The 13,628-nt window shown below is 38.9% G+C and overlaps 1 protein-coding gene across 1 annotated transcript in view; it reads right to left on the bottom strand.

Annotated features, from left to right (window-relative positions):
• LOC146472433 (neurobeachin-like protein 1) overlaps positions 1-13,628 on the bottom strand; it is a 52,947-nt gene extending 39,319 nt beyond the window's left edge. The window contains exons 1-9 of the mRNA XM_085119554.1: positions 13,474-13,628; positions 13,225-13,270; positions 11,042-11,242; positions 8,739-8,794; positions 4,606-4,658; positions 2,892-2,938; positions 2,197-2,253; positions 210-296; positions 1-80 (exon numbers count right to left, since the gene is read on the bottom strand). The exon at positions 1-80 is cut by the window's left edge and continues 19 nt beyond it. Of these exons, the coding sequence (XP_084975680.1) occupies positions 1-80; positions 210-296; positions 2,197-2,253; positions 2,892-2,938; positions 4,606-4,658; positions 8,739-8,794; positions 11,042-11,242; positions 13,225-13,270; positions 13,474-13,628 (782 nt within the window). The remainder of the gene's footprint in view (positions 81-209; positions 297-2,196; positions 2,254-2,891; positions 2,939-4,605; positions 4,659-8,738; positions 8,795-11,041; positions 11,243-13,224; positions 13,271-13,473) is intronic.

Below are 13,628 nucleotides of genomic sequence, written 5' to 3'. Positions count from 1 at the left end.
AAGAACTCTTTTGTGGGGGCTTGAAGTCTCTTGAGATAACTGCAAAACTTTTCAAAGCCCACACTATCCTTGAAGACTTCCTGTCAAACAAAGCATTCAACTTTGAATTATTAGACATCCATTGAATAAGATAAGTGATTGGTATAAAATTATATGTGAAAATTTTAAGAAAAAAAAAAAAATGCTGATAATAAATGGTTACTACACACCTTGGCGGCTGGTGATGAATGCATGATCCTTTCAATGGCCATTACAGAACTCTGGTACATTTTGTTCTGTTCATCCACATCCTGACACTGTTTAAAACAGAAAGTTACAAAAACAAGTCCCAACTCATTATGGGTGAATATCTCTATGGATAGTTCTCAAAGAAGAGCATTGCTCTGAGACAGACATCTATCTAAGGCAGCTCAGCCATCTCAAGTAGGAACTCGCAGCCACTCGCAGGTAGATTCCTCTCTACAACAGGTATTCTCTTTAAGATGAACAACTTTGGCAAGGAAACATCTGTCCTGAAGAAGGGCATCTATTTAAAGTGCCTATGAAGCGAAAATTGCTATTGTGGTCAGAGGACTGGGTCGAGTTTTATGCTGAATTCCAAGTTGTGATGTCACATTGGTGCCAAAAGTTTGTTTACTTCCCGGGTTACTTTCATTCCTTTCTTGCCGCCGAAAAGGATTGTAGAAAGAGAAAAGCATGTCTAGCGATTCTGTGAACGATCGATTCTGGCAACTCTCTTTGTCACGGACGCCAGCAACGCAATATCGCCCTCGCTGTCGCTTATCTTTCTTCTCTTCCGCCATGATGAATTGCAATTCTTGGCACCAACGTGACGTCAGCGGTTATTGTCACCTGGCATTTTGGCCGCGCGATTCGAATACCATTTTTGAAGGCAAAATAGCCCAACTTTGAGCGCTCACAAAATCGGCAATTTTTACCCCAGCAATCTCAAACTTTGAAATCCCGTGTTTGAAAGGGTAAATTTTATAACTACCTAAAGACAATTTTTGCTTCATAAGGGCGATTTAGACGGTACGATTTTACCTACGATTTGTCGCATGCGACACGCTTACGCCATGCCTACAACACGAATCGCGTCGTGTAAATCAACCTACAATATCCTTACGACAGACGCACACAACACGAAAAATGTCGTAGGATTTTAAAACATGTTTTAAAATCCTACGACAATCGTAGGTAAAGGCAATGTTGAGTGGTGAAAGTTGTGTACGATTTTTACATGACGCAAGCAGCGCGCGCGCTAGAAATCGCATGCGACAGTCGTAAGAGAAAATCGTACCGTCTAAATCGCCCTATAGGCACTTTAAGGCAGACCTATCTTATGCAAACACCTAAGGTTACATACCTACCTAAGAAGGACAGATACCTCTCTAGGATGCATGGACACCTGTATGAGACAGATACCTCTCTAGGAGGGACACCTCTCTGAGATGGACACCTAGGACACCTTTCTAAGGTAGACCCTCTCAGAGATAGACACCTTTCTGAAATGGACAGCTCCCTAAGATGGACACCTTTCTAAGATTGGCAGCTTCTAAGACAGACACCTATCTAAGATGGACACCTCTCTGAGACAGACATCTGCCTAACACAGACACCTCTCTAAGAGGGACACCTGTAGTAGTAGTAGTAGTAGTAGTAGTAGCTTTATTAATGGTATCACTTCATTAAAAATGCTCTTCCAGCAATCCGTTTACATAACAAATTAGAAAACTATGATGCTAAAAAGAAACGAATATCAAATACTAAAACAAACAATTCTACAGTAAATGTCTAAGACAGACACCTCTCTTAGACAGCCAGCTCTCTGAGATGGACACCTGAGACTGACAAATGACATTTCTAAGGCAGACACTCTCAGAGATAGACACCTCTCTCAGACAGACATCTCTCTGAGATGAACAGCTCTCTATAAGATTGATGGACACCTCTCTATGATGGACACCTCTCTAAGACAGACATCTCTCTGAGATGAACAGCTCTCTGAGGTTTATGGACACCTCTCTATGATGGACACCTCTCTAACACGGACACCTCCCTAAGATGGACACCTCCCTGAGATGGATACCTCTCTAAGATGGACACCTCTCTATGATAGACATTTCTCTGAGAATGGACCTCTCTGAGGACAGAAACCATATATATAAATGTAAAGTGATATTTTAAATGACTGACCTCATAGTCTAGCACAGTAATGATATTTCCAAAACATCCAATTCCAACAAATATGGCCTGAAAGTAAAAATCCAATCAAACCTGTTCACAATAAGTATGGGATATGACTAACGTCTCGATAAAAAGGTATTTTTATATTTCTCAAGTAATTAAAACTTCAACTGATAATGAGTACAGTCTACTCTTGTTATAGTGGACACCCTTGGGATGTCGTTGGTGTCCGTTTTATGAGTTACGTGGCAACCCAAAACATTGCATAAGACTTGACAAGCCTATCAACAGTAGTTAATCTGCTAAACAGTCATTGAGAATGGAGGATGAAGGCTTGGTTTCCTAAAGAGTCTGAAAGGAACAGGCATAAGCTTAAGTGAAAATGCAGAGTCTGTTGTACAGCCACTAAAGAGATTGATGCAAAAATAAACATTCCAGAAATCTTTTGAAGTGTGTTTTGACAGATGACATACATCACACTGCAATTTATGCTACATGCGAAGTTCATGGTGTCCGCTTTATCGAGAGTCAAAACAATAAAATTGTTATGTTTGTACCACAAAAGTGTCCGCAATTCCCTAATAGTGAGAGTCCGTAATAGCGGGAGTCTGTTTCAGTGAAACCCCTATAGCTTTCGCCGGGGATCTGTATTTTGTCCGTAATAGCCGTGTCCACAAGGCAAGAGTTCACTGTATACGACTTACTTGGAGCACTGCAGATTCCCCACAATCCAGGATCTTCGGAATAGCATCTGTAAAGAGACAAGTGAAAGGGGAGCTGAAATGAACTCTCAGCAGCACTCCAGTACAATAATATAAATGCACAAACCCAGCACAACAAAATTTCTAGGCATTGCTATGCAATGTAATTGCGGACACCAGGCATTTGCAGTTCTTGGGCTAAGCGACCTTCCATATGCATTGCTATCATTGTTGATTATCAGTTGAATAAAGCAGGTAGAACAGAGAACATAACAGACATTGAGGGACATGTTCCCTCAAAACAACTGAGACTTGATGTCATTCAACATGGTGGCCCAGTGTGGATCCAGGCCTTTAGGTACTAGAAGAGGGGGCCTGCTCTTGACGCCCAACTATGTCTTGCTTCTCTTTGTGAAACAAAACCTATTGGAACTTACTACTACTATCCTAAGATTTGGTCTAAAAAGTAAGGGTGAGGGCCTCCTCCTCTAGATGGCTATCTCTCCTCTGCTGCATTTCAATCTTTCTCATGTGTTAAGGTTTGCTTCATAAAACTAATTTTCAATAATGCAAGCACTAGAAGGACCCTTAGTTCTATGCAGGAGGGACTGTTAAAAGGCCATAAATTTCCGTGTTGTTTTGAACCTCATTGTCAAAGCGAGGCTAAGTGCAAAGTTTTTATTATGAAAATTAGTTTTCATCCAAATGCAAACAAAACTAATTTTCAAATGAAAAGTTTTGTACGTAGCCTCGCTTTCATTATGAGGTTCACAGCAACTCAGAAATGGCCTATTGACAGGGGGGTATTACAAAACCTGATTTCTGTGAAATATGGCTATAGGTTTGCGGTGGGAGGGGAATTTAAACTCACTGCCAGTAGATCTACTTGGTGACTGAAGCTTCCTAAGGTTATCTGTGAAAATACAATTGTGTTCAGATTGGGGAGGCCTGACATAGCAAGGCAAGGCAACACAGTATCAATGCCAACTTAGGAGCAGAAATCACCCAAGCACACCATCCCACAGTCCAATACTTACAGTGCCTTTATCCCCTGGCAACAGAAGAGAATTAAGGGAGGGCAGAGTGGGCAGAGTATCTGTAAAGGCTTGCTAAATTAAGGCAAACTAATTTATCTTAAAATAAGAAATCAGCTAAAATGAAATACGAGCTGATACTACAACTTTCAAAAAGAGGACCAGCAAAGAACCTTGGGCTTCCCTGCAGGTACCATCCACTTGGGGACAAAAATACTGACCATTGATGTAATTTTCTTGCATTTACTTAAGTTGTGTAGTACACAATGCAATGGTCATTCACTTTTTCATTGTTTTATCCACAATTCAAATGTATGTATTTCATATATATTTCCACTTCCTCCCCTACACCGCGACAGGTATATTATGCATTCACAAAATGACCAGCTCAGTTGGCTTGATAGCTCAGTTAGTAGAGCAATGCACTGGTATCATGGAGGTCATGGGTAAGAATCCCATTCAAGCCTGAATTTTTTTTACAGGCTTTCTTTTCAAATCTACTTATTAAAGTTGTGTATATAAATGCAATGGTCATTAACTTATTCATATATTAATTAATTGTTATCAAGGAGGTAAATAAAATTACCTATTTAGTAAATAAATGCATAAACATATAGCCACAATAAAAGAGCATCTGTAGTATATCATTCATAACAATCTGTTATGTCCGAGCAACGTCTTACCCAGCACGCACAAAGTCCTTGTGAAATGAGCTGTGGAATCACTACATCTTTCCCTTAAGTGACAAAATATCAAAGAGTTAAAAGTATGAAAATTTAATCTGCAGCATGGAATAGAATAAGTAATGTTTTAAACACGAGCATCAGTGTTTTATCGGGATTTAAAACCCCGAGGTGCAGCTGAGTAGTTTTAGACCCAATAAAACATGTGCTGTGAGTTTTTTAAACAGCTTCAAAAACAGTCCTGGAAAAGGGTGTGTTGAGAGAGTTCATAACAAATTATGATGCTTTTGTGAACGTTGGAAATCAGCATACGAGAAAAACATTAAACACTGCATACTAATAAGGAGGAGGTTTGATCAGGTTTTAAACCACTGCACGTAATGTTTTATCAACCATTTGAAAGCTCAATGGGCTTATGAATTATTCATGAGTTTTTGAAGGATGAATACCACTTAATTGAAGGGGCGCGTGGAAAAAAACCCTAAGTGACTTCTGATAAATTGCTAGATTAGATTCTCCTCCCAAATTGCCTTGTATTCGGTTTTGAAACAAAGGAGAATTTGTCCTAACATCAAAAGTCACTTAAGGCCGTATTCCACGCACCCCTTCAATTATTAACAATGGGAAATTTTGGTTGAAACCTATGCTGCATGATTAAATGGAAATATTTTATTTTGTCTCTAAAATTCAAATTGCTCGCATAATAGTCAGATTGAGTATCATGATGTAAGAATCGCAGCTACGTTTATTTTTTGACTTTACTGTGTAGGCCACTGATGACTTTCTTAACTTTTTTCTTCTCTTTGCGTGAGCATTTTTGGACTATGTACCATATAAATTTTTTATCGCTTTTTAATATATTGTTAACAATATTATTTTATTCCATTTTGTAGTTTTAACTATCATATTCCTTGCAGTTTCTTTTAGATATTTTTTAACTTATTGTTAAGTGCATTAGATCATATACATTATAATGAATTTTGCACTATATAAGTATTAAATTTATTTATTTATCTATACTTTCTTACTCATGCACAGTAAATGTAAATTAGGATAAATTCATAGGCCAATTCTTTGTATGTTCAAGTTTCAAGATCAAATTAAAAAAGAGATGGAACTAATGACAGAGCTAATTTGGAGCAAGTGATGTGACTCTATTGATTACCAATAAGTATTGTTTCATGTCCAAGTAAGAAAAAGACAAGAATTGGGCTTTTTTAAATGACGTGTCTATAACAAAGAATTGAAGGGCTCATTACGCATACTAACTGTCTTATATGTCGCATTTTAGGCTGACTTTTCATTTTGCGCAAGAGTGCCTAAAGTTTTGCATGTCGCCTTCAATTTAATCAAAAAACAGATCGCTTTGTTTTTTGCTCCAATACATCTGTTGTTCCGTTTCTATCTCTGTTTAATATTCTTTTGCTGACTCAATACTTTGGCCGGCCTTGTTTTTCTTGAACTAAGCATATATACTAGTAATAATCAGAGATTAGCGAGATGCGTTCGACCATTTGGGAAAAGAATATTACATTAAGTGCCAGATATTTTTCACATGTTTAATAAAATCGCAAAAAATGTTATAAATCAATAACCCAGTGTTTATAATATAGTATATATTTGGTGGCTTGCTTGTCGAGTTTGACCTTCTCTTCGCGTTTGGTGTGCTTGCTTGTCGAATTCTGGACTGTGCATCCTTGCTGTGTGGACTGTTATCAGGTAAGATACGTTGTTTACGTTTGAAGTTAGAGTTACAGGCATTTGGAATCTTGCGAAAGCATATCGATATGTTCATTTCCTTCGTTTCTAGCGGGAGTTGAGCTACACGTTAATCTGCGTTAATAGAGGAAAAGGAGCCAAAAGATAGATAATTATACAAGAAATAAAAAATAAATCACTAAATGAAAAGCTAAATATACTAAATGAAAGAATAAAATATAAAAATATATTTGCTACGCAAGCAGTACGCTACGCGAGATTATAATTATTTGATTGTTCTTGAATCTTTTATTTGAAAACTTCGAAAAAAGCATTTACTTATTTAAAAACGCACAACATTTACGGTCGAATTCGGCAAGGAACCGGGAAAACATCAACGTGCCCGTTAAATTGCCATTGCCTTTGAGGAGACATTGACAGCCTCCGCGAGACATCTTCGGCGTAGCGTTACAAATTTGCATAAATATTATTGAGATCATCTCAAAAGGCAATTTCCCGTTTTCTTCATTTTCTATCAACTGATTCAGATTGTAACCGTGTCTTCTACTGACAGATGACAGGATAACTCAGGTGGATAACTTGTTCACTAAACCCAGTTTTAACAGTGAAGGAAGCGAAACTAAAATATTGCGACTTTTCGGCCGCTGTTTCACAAGCTGAGAATGGAAACACGCGCCATCGAATTTAACCTCGCTAAACCAGTACGCCGCACATAATTATGCTTTAATCTTTTGAATCAAATCTTCGAAAAGAGCATTTCCTTGATTAAAAACGCACAATATTTTCGGTTGTAATCGGCAAGGAACCGAGAAAACGCTTGAAGAGCGAACACTTTCCAGCTCGAGCGTACACGTCTGCACATCGCTCCAACAATATTAAAAACGCAATACAAAGTTGGCTGTCTCGTAGAGTTGTTCCCCGTAAAACGGAATCAAACTGTGGCCGTTTCACTACAAGAAACCAACGCTGACAAAACTGGGTACCACCGAGTGGTACTTATAATCAAATGACTCGATAAAGTGTCTGCCATTGCAACTGCACCTGTTCGTTTCACTCGCATTAGGAATGTTGCTTTTCTCGAAATAAATCATGGCCATTTGCCGAGCTACACAACTCGGCAACTTTTTGCTTTGGTGATCACAAATTATGGCCATTTGCCGATTTACAAAACTTGGTAGGTAAATTATTTGCCGAGCTACACATCTCCGAAACTGAAACTACGCAACTTGTCTCTTGATTTAGTCAGCGCAAGCCGGGCAGCGTTGGTTTCTTGTAGTGAAACGGGTAAACAACACTGTGCCGAACTTATTCCTGTGTCTTCGCAGTCGTACAGATTTCGTGAAGGCGTTGATAAATCTAAATCTAATCCGCAAGTCTTCTTTCAAACTTAAACAGCGAAACCATCCTAAGGAAGCACACCAAATGCGATGCAAGAACGTGAAACTCGACTCCCGCTGAAACGAAGGAACTGAACATCGATAAGCTTTCGCAATACTTTCGCAAGATTCCAAATGCCAGTAACTCTAACTTCAAACGTAAACAACGAAACTTATCTGATAACAGTCCACACAGCAAGGAAGCACAGTCCAGAATTTGAAGAGCAAGCAGAACATCGAACTCAAGAAGGAAGCACACCAACACGCGAGGCAATACGTGAAACTCGACTCCCGCGAGGGCTCCCGCTAGAAGCAAAGCACATGGTTGATGGAAATGACGTCATTCGCCCCTGCATAATATTCTTCGGGGGGGCCAAACTGGTGTCGATGAATACGCAGTCGAAAAATCTCGATTTCGCCTGGATTAGGAATGCGTTCTTTGTCGAACGCAATTATTTTACATGTAGGGCCAGCAATAAAAGCACAGTTGTTATGAATATATAAATAATTTCGAAAAATCAACTAAAAAAATCAATGAAAAATCAACTAATTAAAATTCAACAAAAGATGGTCATGCCCTCAGCCCTTCGATTGCACAGTTCCAGAAAAAATCCACACCCACCCCATGGAAGGTCATTGGAAATTCCCAGGGGGAGGGAGGGGGGGTCTTAAGAGCCAAAATTTTAGAAGCAAAGTATGAAGCTAAACTGGAATTTCCTAAAGGGATGGGGGGTGAAAAATAAAAAACCTTCCATGGGGGGAGTATGGATATTTTCTGGAACTGCACATTCTGAACAATGGAATCTGGTATTAGTCACAGGGAGTTTGAAAATCAACCGTGGTCAAATGCAATGTATTGATGACCAGTATTCTAGACCTGTACTGTATGATTTTACAAGTCTGGAGTGTTAACAAACGTCACTACAAATTAAGGAGGTTAGTATATGATAGGAATCAAATGAAGTAATAATTTATTGTTTTATATTTATATTAATATTATTTTTTTATTTATTTGTTATAATCTATATTAACTCATACCTGAGATTTATAATTTCCAGAAACCTCTTCAATAAAGAAGGAGTGTCCACCAGGCACTATCAAAAAGAAATCGCAAAATTATGACTTTTAAATTAAACTAAAGCTAATTAGTTACAGAGTATAGTACATGAACTATTTCATAGGCCAAGGTGCTGTATGTCAAGCTGTTGTCAAATGGTGGGTCAGACTATAATGGTGGTGTTTAAACTACTAACAAAAGTCCTTGTCTCCGTATTCAACAGGGTCAACATGGATGTTAACTCCAACCAGTTTCTGAATCATGATGTAACAAGTAATCAGATGTTAAGTCTATCCCATTATCCCTACCATTTAGCTATGTCAATTTTCTAGTACAGTGGAACCTCAATTAAACAAACCTCTATATAACAAAGTCCTTGGTTTAATGAACAATATTCTCCAGACCGGCCTTTTAATTAATGTTTAAAACATGAGCAGCAGTGTTTTATCGGGATTTAAAACAGTTTTAGACTGGATGAAACGCATGGTGCCAGTTTTTTGAACGGCTTAAAAAAACATTCCTGGAAAAGCGTGTGTCAAGAGAGTTCATAACAATGATGCTTTTGTGAACATTGGAAATTAGCATACGAGTAAAACATTAAACACCGATACTATAAGGAGGAGGTTTTATCGGGTTTTAAAACCAATGCACATGATGTTTTATCGACCATTTGATAGGCCAATGGGCTTATGAATTATTGATGAGTTTTTGAAAATGTATAGAACAGAACCTCGTTATAACAAATGCTCGATAATAATAATGAACCAATTTCCCTAGTCTCTTGGTACTTCGTTAAATTTAGGTTCCACTGTGAACAGTTTACCAGGCCCCAGTTGTTCAAAGGCCGGATAACTTTTTTCAGGGGATAAGTCACTATCCGACAGTTTCAATCTGTGCAAAGATTTCAGTATTTCCTCTTGTACAAGCGAATATAAACACTCTAACCACGGCTTAGTTTGGGAGTGTACGAAAACCTTGGACAACATTTAACGTGAAGTATTTTTTAGACCCTAAAGAGTGCCTTATCCACCGGATAAAGTTATCCGGCCTTTGAACAACTGGGGCCAGGTGTTTAACCCATTTATACACCTGGGTAAAGTGGAAAAATGGGGCTATGGGGAGTAACTTTTTTGTCTCTGTTAACAAATTGATGCAATGACAAACAATTTGACTCTGCGGCCTGTTCCAAACATCGTGCTACTGCCGTGCCGAACTTAAATCAATTTGACCTGCCAGTGGTACAGCAGTAGCATGGCAGTGGTTTCAAACGTCAAATTTAATTCAGTCGTGCCAAATTCAAAAATATAGATGTGCGTGGAACGAGCAAATTAACCCAAAATACATTAAAATAATTTATGAAATCAGTTAAGTTCGGAATGGCAATAGCATTACGATTAATTTGAAACCAAGTCAAGCTCCTGTTGTGCGGCACGACAGGGCCTGCCATGCTAAATAGTCGTGCTGAATTTAATTCAGCCTGCTGAACTAAATGGTTTCAAACCTTGTGCTACTGCTGTGTTTAATTCGAATTAAATCCTTGAATTTAGTTTGGCACGGCAGTAGCACAATGTTTGGAGCAGGCCTTAGTCAGCCACCCTCCGATGAAAGTCTGACATGCTGACAATTACTGATCAGAAATATTCTGGTATGGTGAAACCTGAATTGATAAATCAAAGTTCATGCTAAGCCAAGATTAGCTTAATCAGGCTTTGAACAACTGGGATTTTTCTTGGGTCCAGGTTTAGAGAGGGAGATAAGTGGGGGGTGCCTGACAACTTGGCTTTATTTCCACTCTCAGTCATAAACCAGAGTAACCGCCCCCCTCTCCCTCCCTCCCTCCCTCCCTCCCCCCCCCCCCCCGATCATATCAATCCTGCCAATTATCCCCTTTTAAATGCAAGGTAACTGAGTTAACAACAAAGAAAAGCTGGCATTCATTGGACGGTCAGCAGCTCGGTAGTTAGCACATGTGCAGAGCACTGCAATGGGGCAGCATATTTGAACATGGCAGAGCCTAGCAGAATGTCTGTGGAGTTTCTGCTTGGTTTGCCTCTGTTTTTCTGCCCCTCCCTCCTCCCCTTTATTTTGAATTCTTTCTTCCACTGCTAATGTAATGTGATAGGTGTCCGGATGACAAGGCATGGGGGCTCATGGCTGGGTTGCAGGGATTGCCAGCCATGGGAGGGTGTTACTGTCTAGATGCCAGGTGGTCACAGTAAAGACCCCTGGACTAATCCCGGGCACCCTTCTTCCACTCAGCTTGTTGCAGCTGTTAATCACATACCTGATGTTGGTTTTTGAGATCTGCATGATGAATAAGATGGATGATCTTTACAAGACATGCTACTGCAAGTTCATAAGTCTGATTCTCTGGTGTAATGATATCACCATCACTTCCTGGTACATCACTTCTGTTGTCACTTTCTTCTAATGATCTGAAAAGCTTGTCTGTAATTGCTGGACTAATACTAGCAGCTGAACACTCCTGGAAAAAATGCAAGCCATCAGCTGACCATTAGTATATTTTTAATTAGTAATTCAATCAGGCACCACAAAGAACGTTCGGGCTTCTCTGTTGTAGGCGACATTGAAAACTTCGAGAGTTCCGTGTGGTTTGAAATGGGAAGTGCTTACAACCAAAATTGCTTCCACATGTAAGACGTGAATTCATTTAAAACTAAAGTGCAGAGTAACATCACATTACGCTTTTATGGATATTTCCACTAACAATAATATATTGAGTTTTGATTGTCGTTCTCACTGCGACCCCCACATTACAAGTTTTATGCCAAATAGAATGTAGAGGCCATTGCCTAAGGAAATACAAATAGCGATCAAAACCTTTATATTCTTTAGCTATGAGTTTTAAGCATACGAGGAGGTGAGTATAAAATGCAGACTGCAGACTGCAGATCGATTGCAGACTGCAGACTGGGTATAAAATGCAGACTTGGTATAAAATGCAGACTGCAGACTGCAGACTGGGTATAAAATGCAGACTGAGACCAAAACTGCCTCTTCGTCAAAACAATATAGGATGCATTTTGAATTTTTCAACTTAACTTACACTAGTGTCATACAATCGCCTTTTGAGATCATTTCCCATGAAATTGACGTTATTATATTCTTTTCGAAGAGCGTCAACCTTGAATTGAAATGAACAACCCAAAGCATAATGTAAGCAAATTATAACACGGACACATGACCTTTACTTCGCACGTGGTCGATCTCTGCTTTGCGTCAACATGGCATCGGTGACATTGGTAAGTGGCAGTAAAATAATGTTTTTTGAATAAAATAGGGGATCATGTGTTGCTAGAATACTGAGGGTATACAATGTCTTTGACAGTATTTATTCAAAGAAACTAGTTAAAATCTGTCGATTTCAAATTGCATGCCCCCTCGGAAATCAAGTCTGTTTACCTCATCATATGAAAACCATCATGGGCGTAATTGTTTACGAACTAGTGCAAAGCGATTAAGCTCGAGTCTTCTTTGTTAAGAAAGGGCCTCAGGAAATAAAAAGCTACCAAATCGAGATAAAGAAAACAAACTGTTGAGAAATGGGTCAAAAATAAGGTTAATTTCGTACGAGGTGATCTCGGAAATGTGATTGCGTGACACTAGGGTTAGTTGAAAATTGAAAATGTATCCTGTACTTGACGAAAAGACGGTTTTGGTCTCAGTCTGCATTTTATACCTAGTCTGCATTTTATACCCAGTCTGCAGTCTGCAATCTGCAGTCTGCAGTCTGCATTTTATACTGACCGGCATATGAGGTGATATTTTTGCCTTAATTGCTATTACTTTTTAAAAGAAATATTTTCACTATTTTGGCAGGCTAGAAATAAGGCATGACCGAGCTTTAGAAAATTTGTTTGGCAACATGACCGGCCACTCACTGTCCAAAAATTATTTTAAGCCTTGCCCTACCCACCCACCCCTCTCATATAGGTACCTCCTCCCTCCTCTCCCCCACCCAGCCCATTATTGTCTGCTACAAATCTTCCCTCTGTTCGACATGTTATTAAAACTTGACAAAATATCAGAGAAATAATTTAGTGTCTAGTAACAAAAACAGTAATCATACAGTAAACGGAATTATGGAACAATATGCATTAACTGTACATGACCGCATAATTAACGTTTCATCGAGCGTGGTCCAGATACAAGGAAGTCTTAAATTTATGATACAGAATTTTCCTAACTCAGCCGGTATGATATGTAACGTCGATCATGTACGCTGTACAATGTATATAAATCAAAGAACATAAGTCTATGTAGCTACTTACTAATTACTTATTACAAAAAATAAATATACGTGTTGAAGGTTGCGGTAGACTGGACTAATTAAAAACAGCTGAATTCCGTGTTCCGTGTTCGCGAAATTCATTGAACTGGTCTCCGGTCCAGCAGAAAGTGAGCACTCGAGCTCAACTTAAATTCCTGAGAACGCTTTTTACATACCTTCTCATTAAGGAAACTCCAGATTTGCTGCGGATCAGCAAATATGCTGCAATAATCAAATAGAGTATCAGGCTGAATTTCAATATTGTAGCTCTATGAAATAAAGATGAGAATCTGTAGCACTTGAGCAATCTGTAAAATCTGCGAGAGATTTTCAATAAAAATCTTTCATCCAAATAATTACTAAATTAAAAATAGCATTCTACAGACCAGTTTGGCAAATTAAACAAAGAAACAGGTTATCCTTGCCTGTTAGTGTCTTTACTGAAGGGTAATCCCTCTGATTCCTCATCCGCCATTTTTGTTTTGTAAATACCAGAGTGACCTCGTCCCAGGGTCTTCGCGGAATGTGGCGCGATATCAGCCCTGTGGAACAACTCGGCATTTATCATGATCCTAGCCAT

This window comes from Pavona decussata, unplaced genomic scaffold, assembly GCF_977016875.1.
Source record: "Pavona decussata unplaced genomic scaffold, jaPavDecu1.1 SCAFFOLD_100, whole genome shotgun sequence".
Taxonomy (NCBI): domain Eukaryota; kingdom Metazoa; phylum Cnidaria; class Anthozoa; order Scleractinia; family Agariciidae; genus Pavona; species Pavona decussata.
This window is presented reverse-complemented; position numbering and strand designations above follow the sequence as displayed.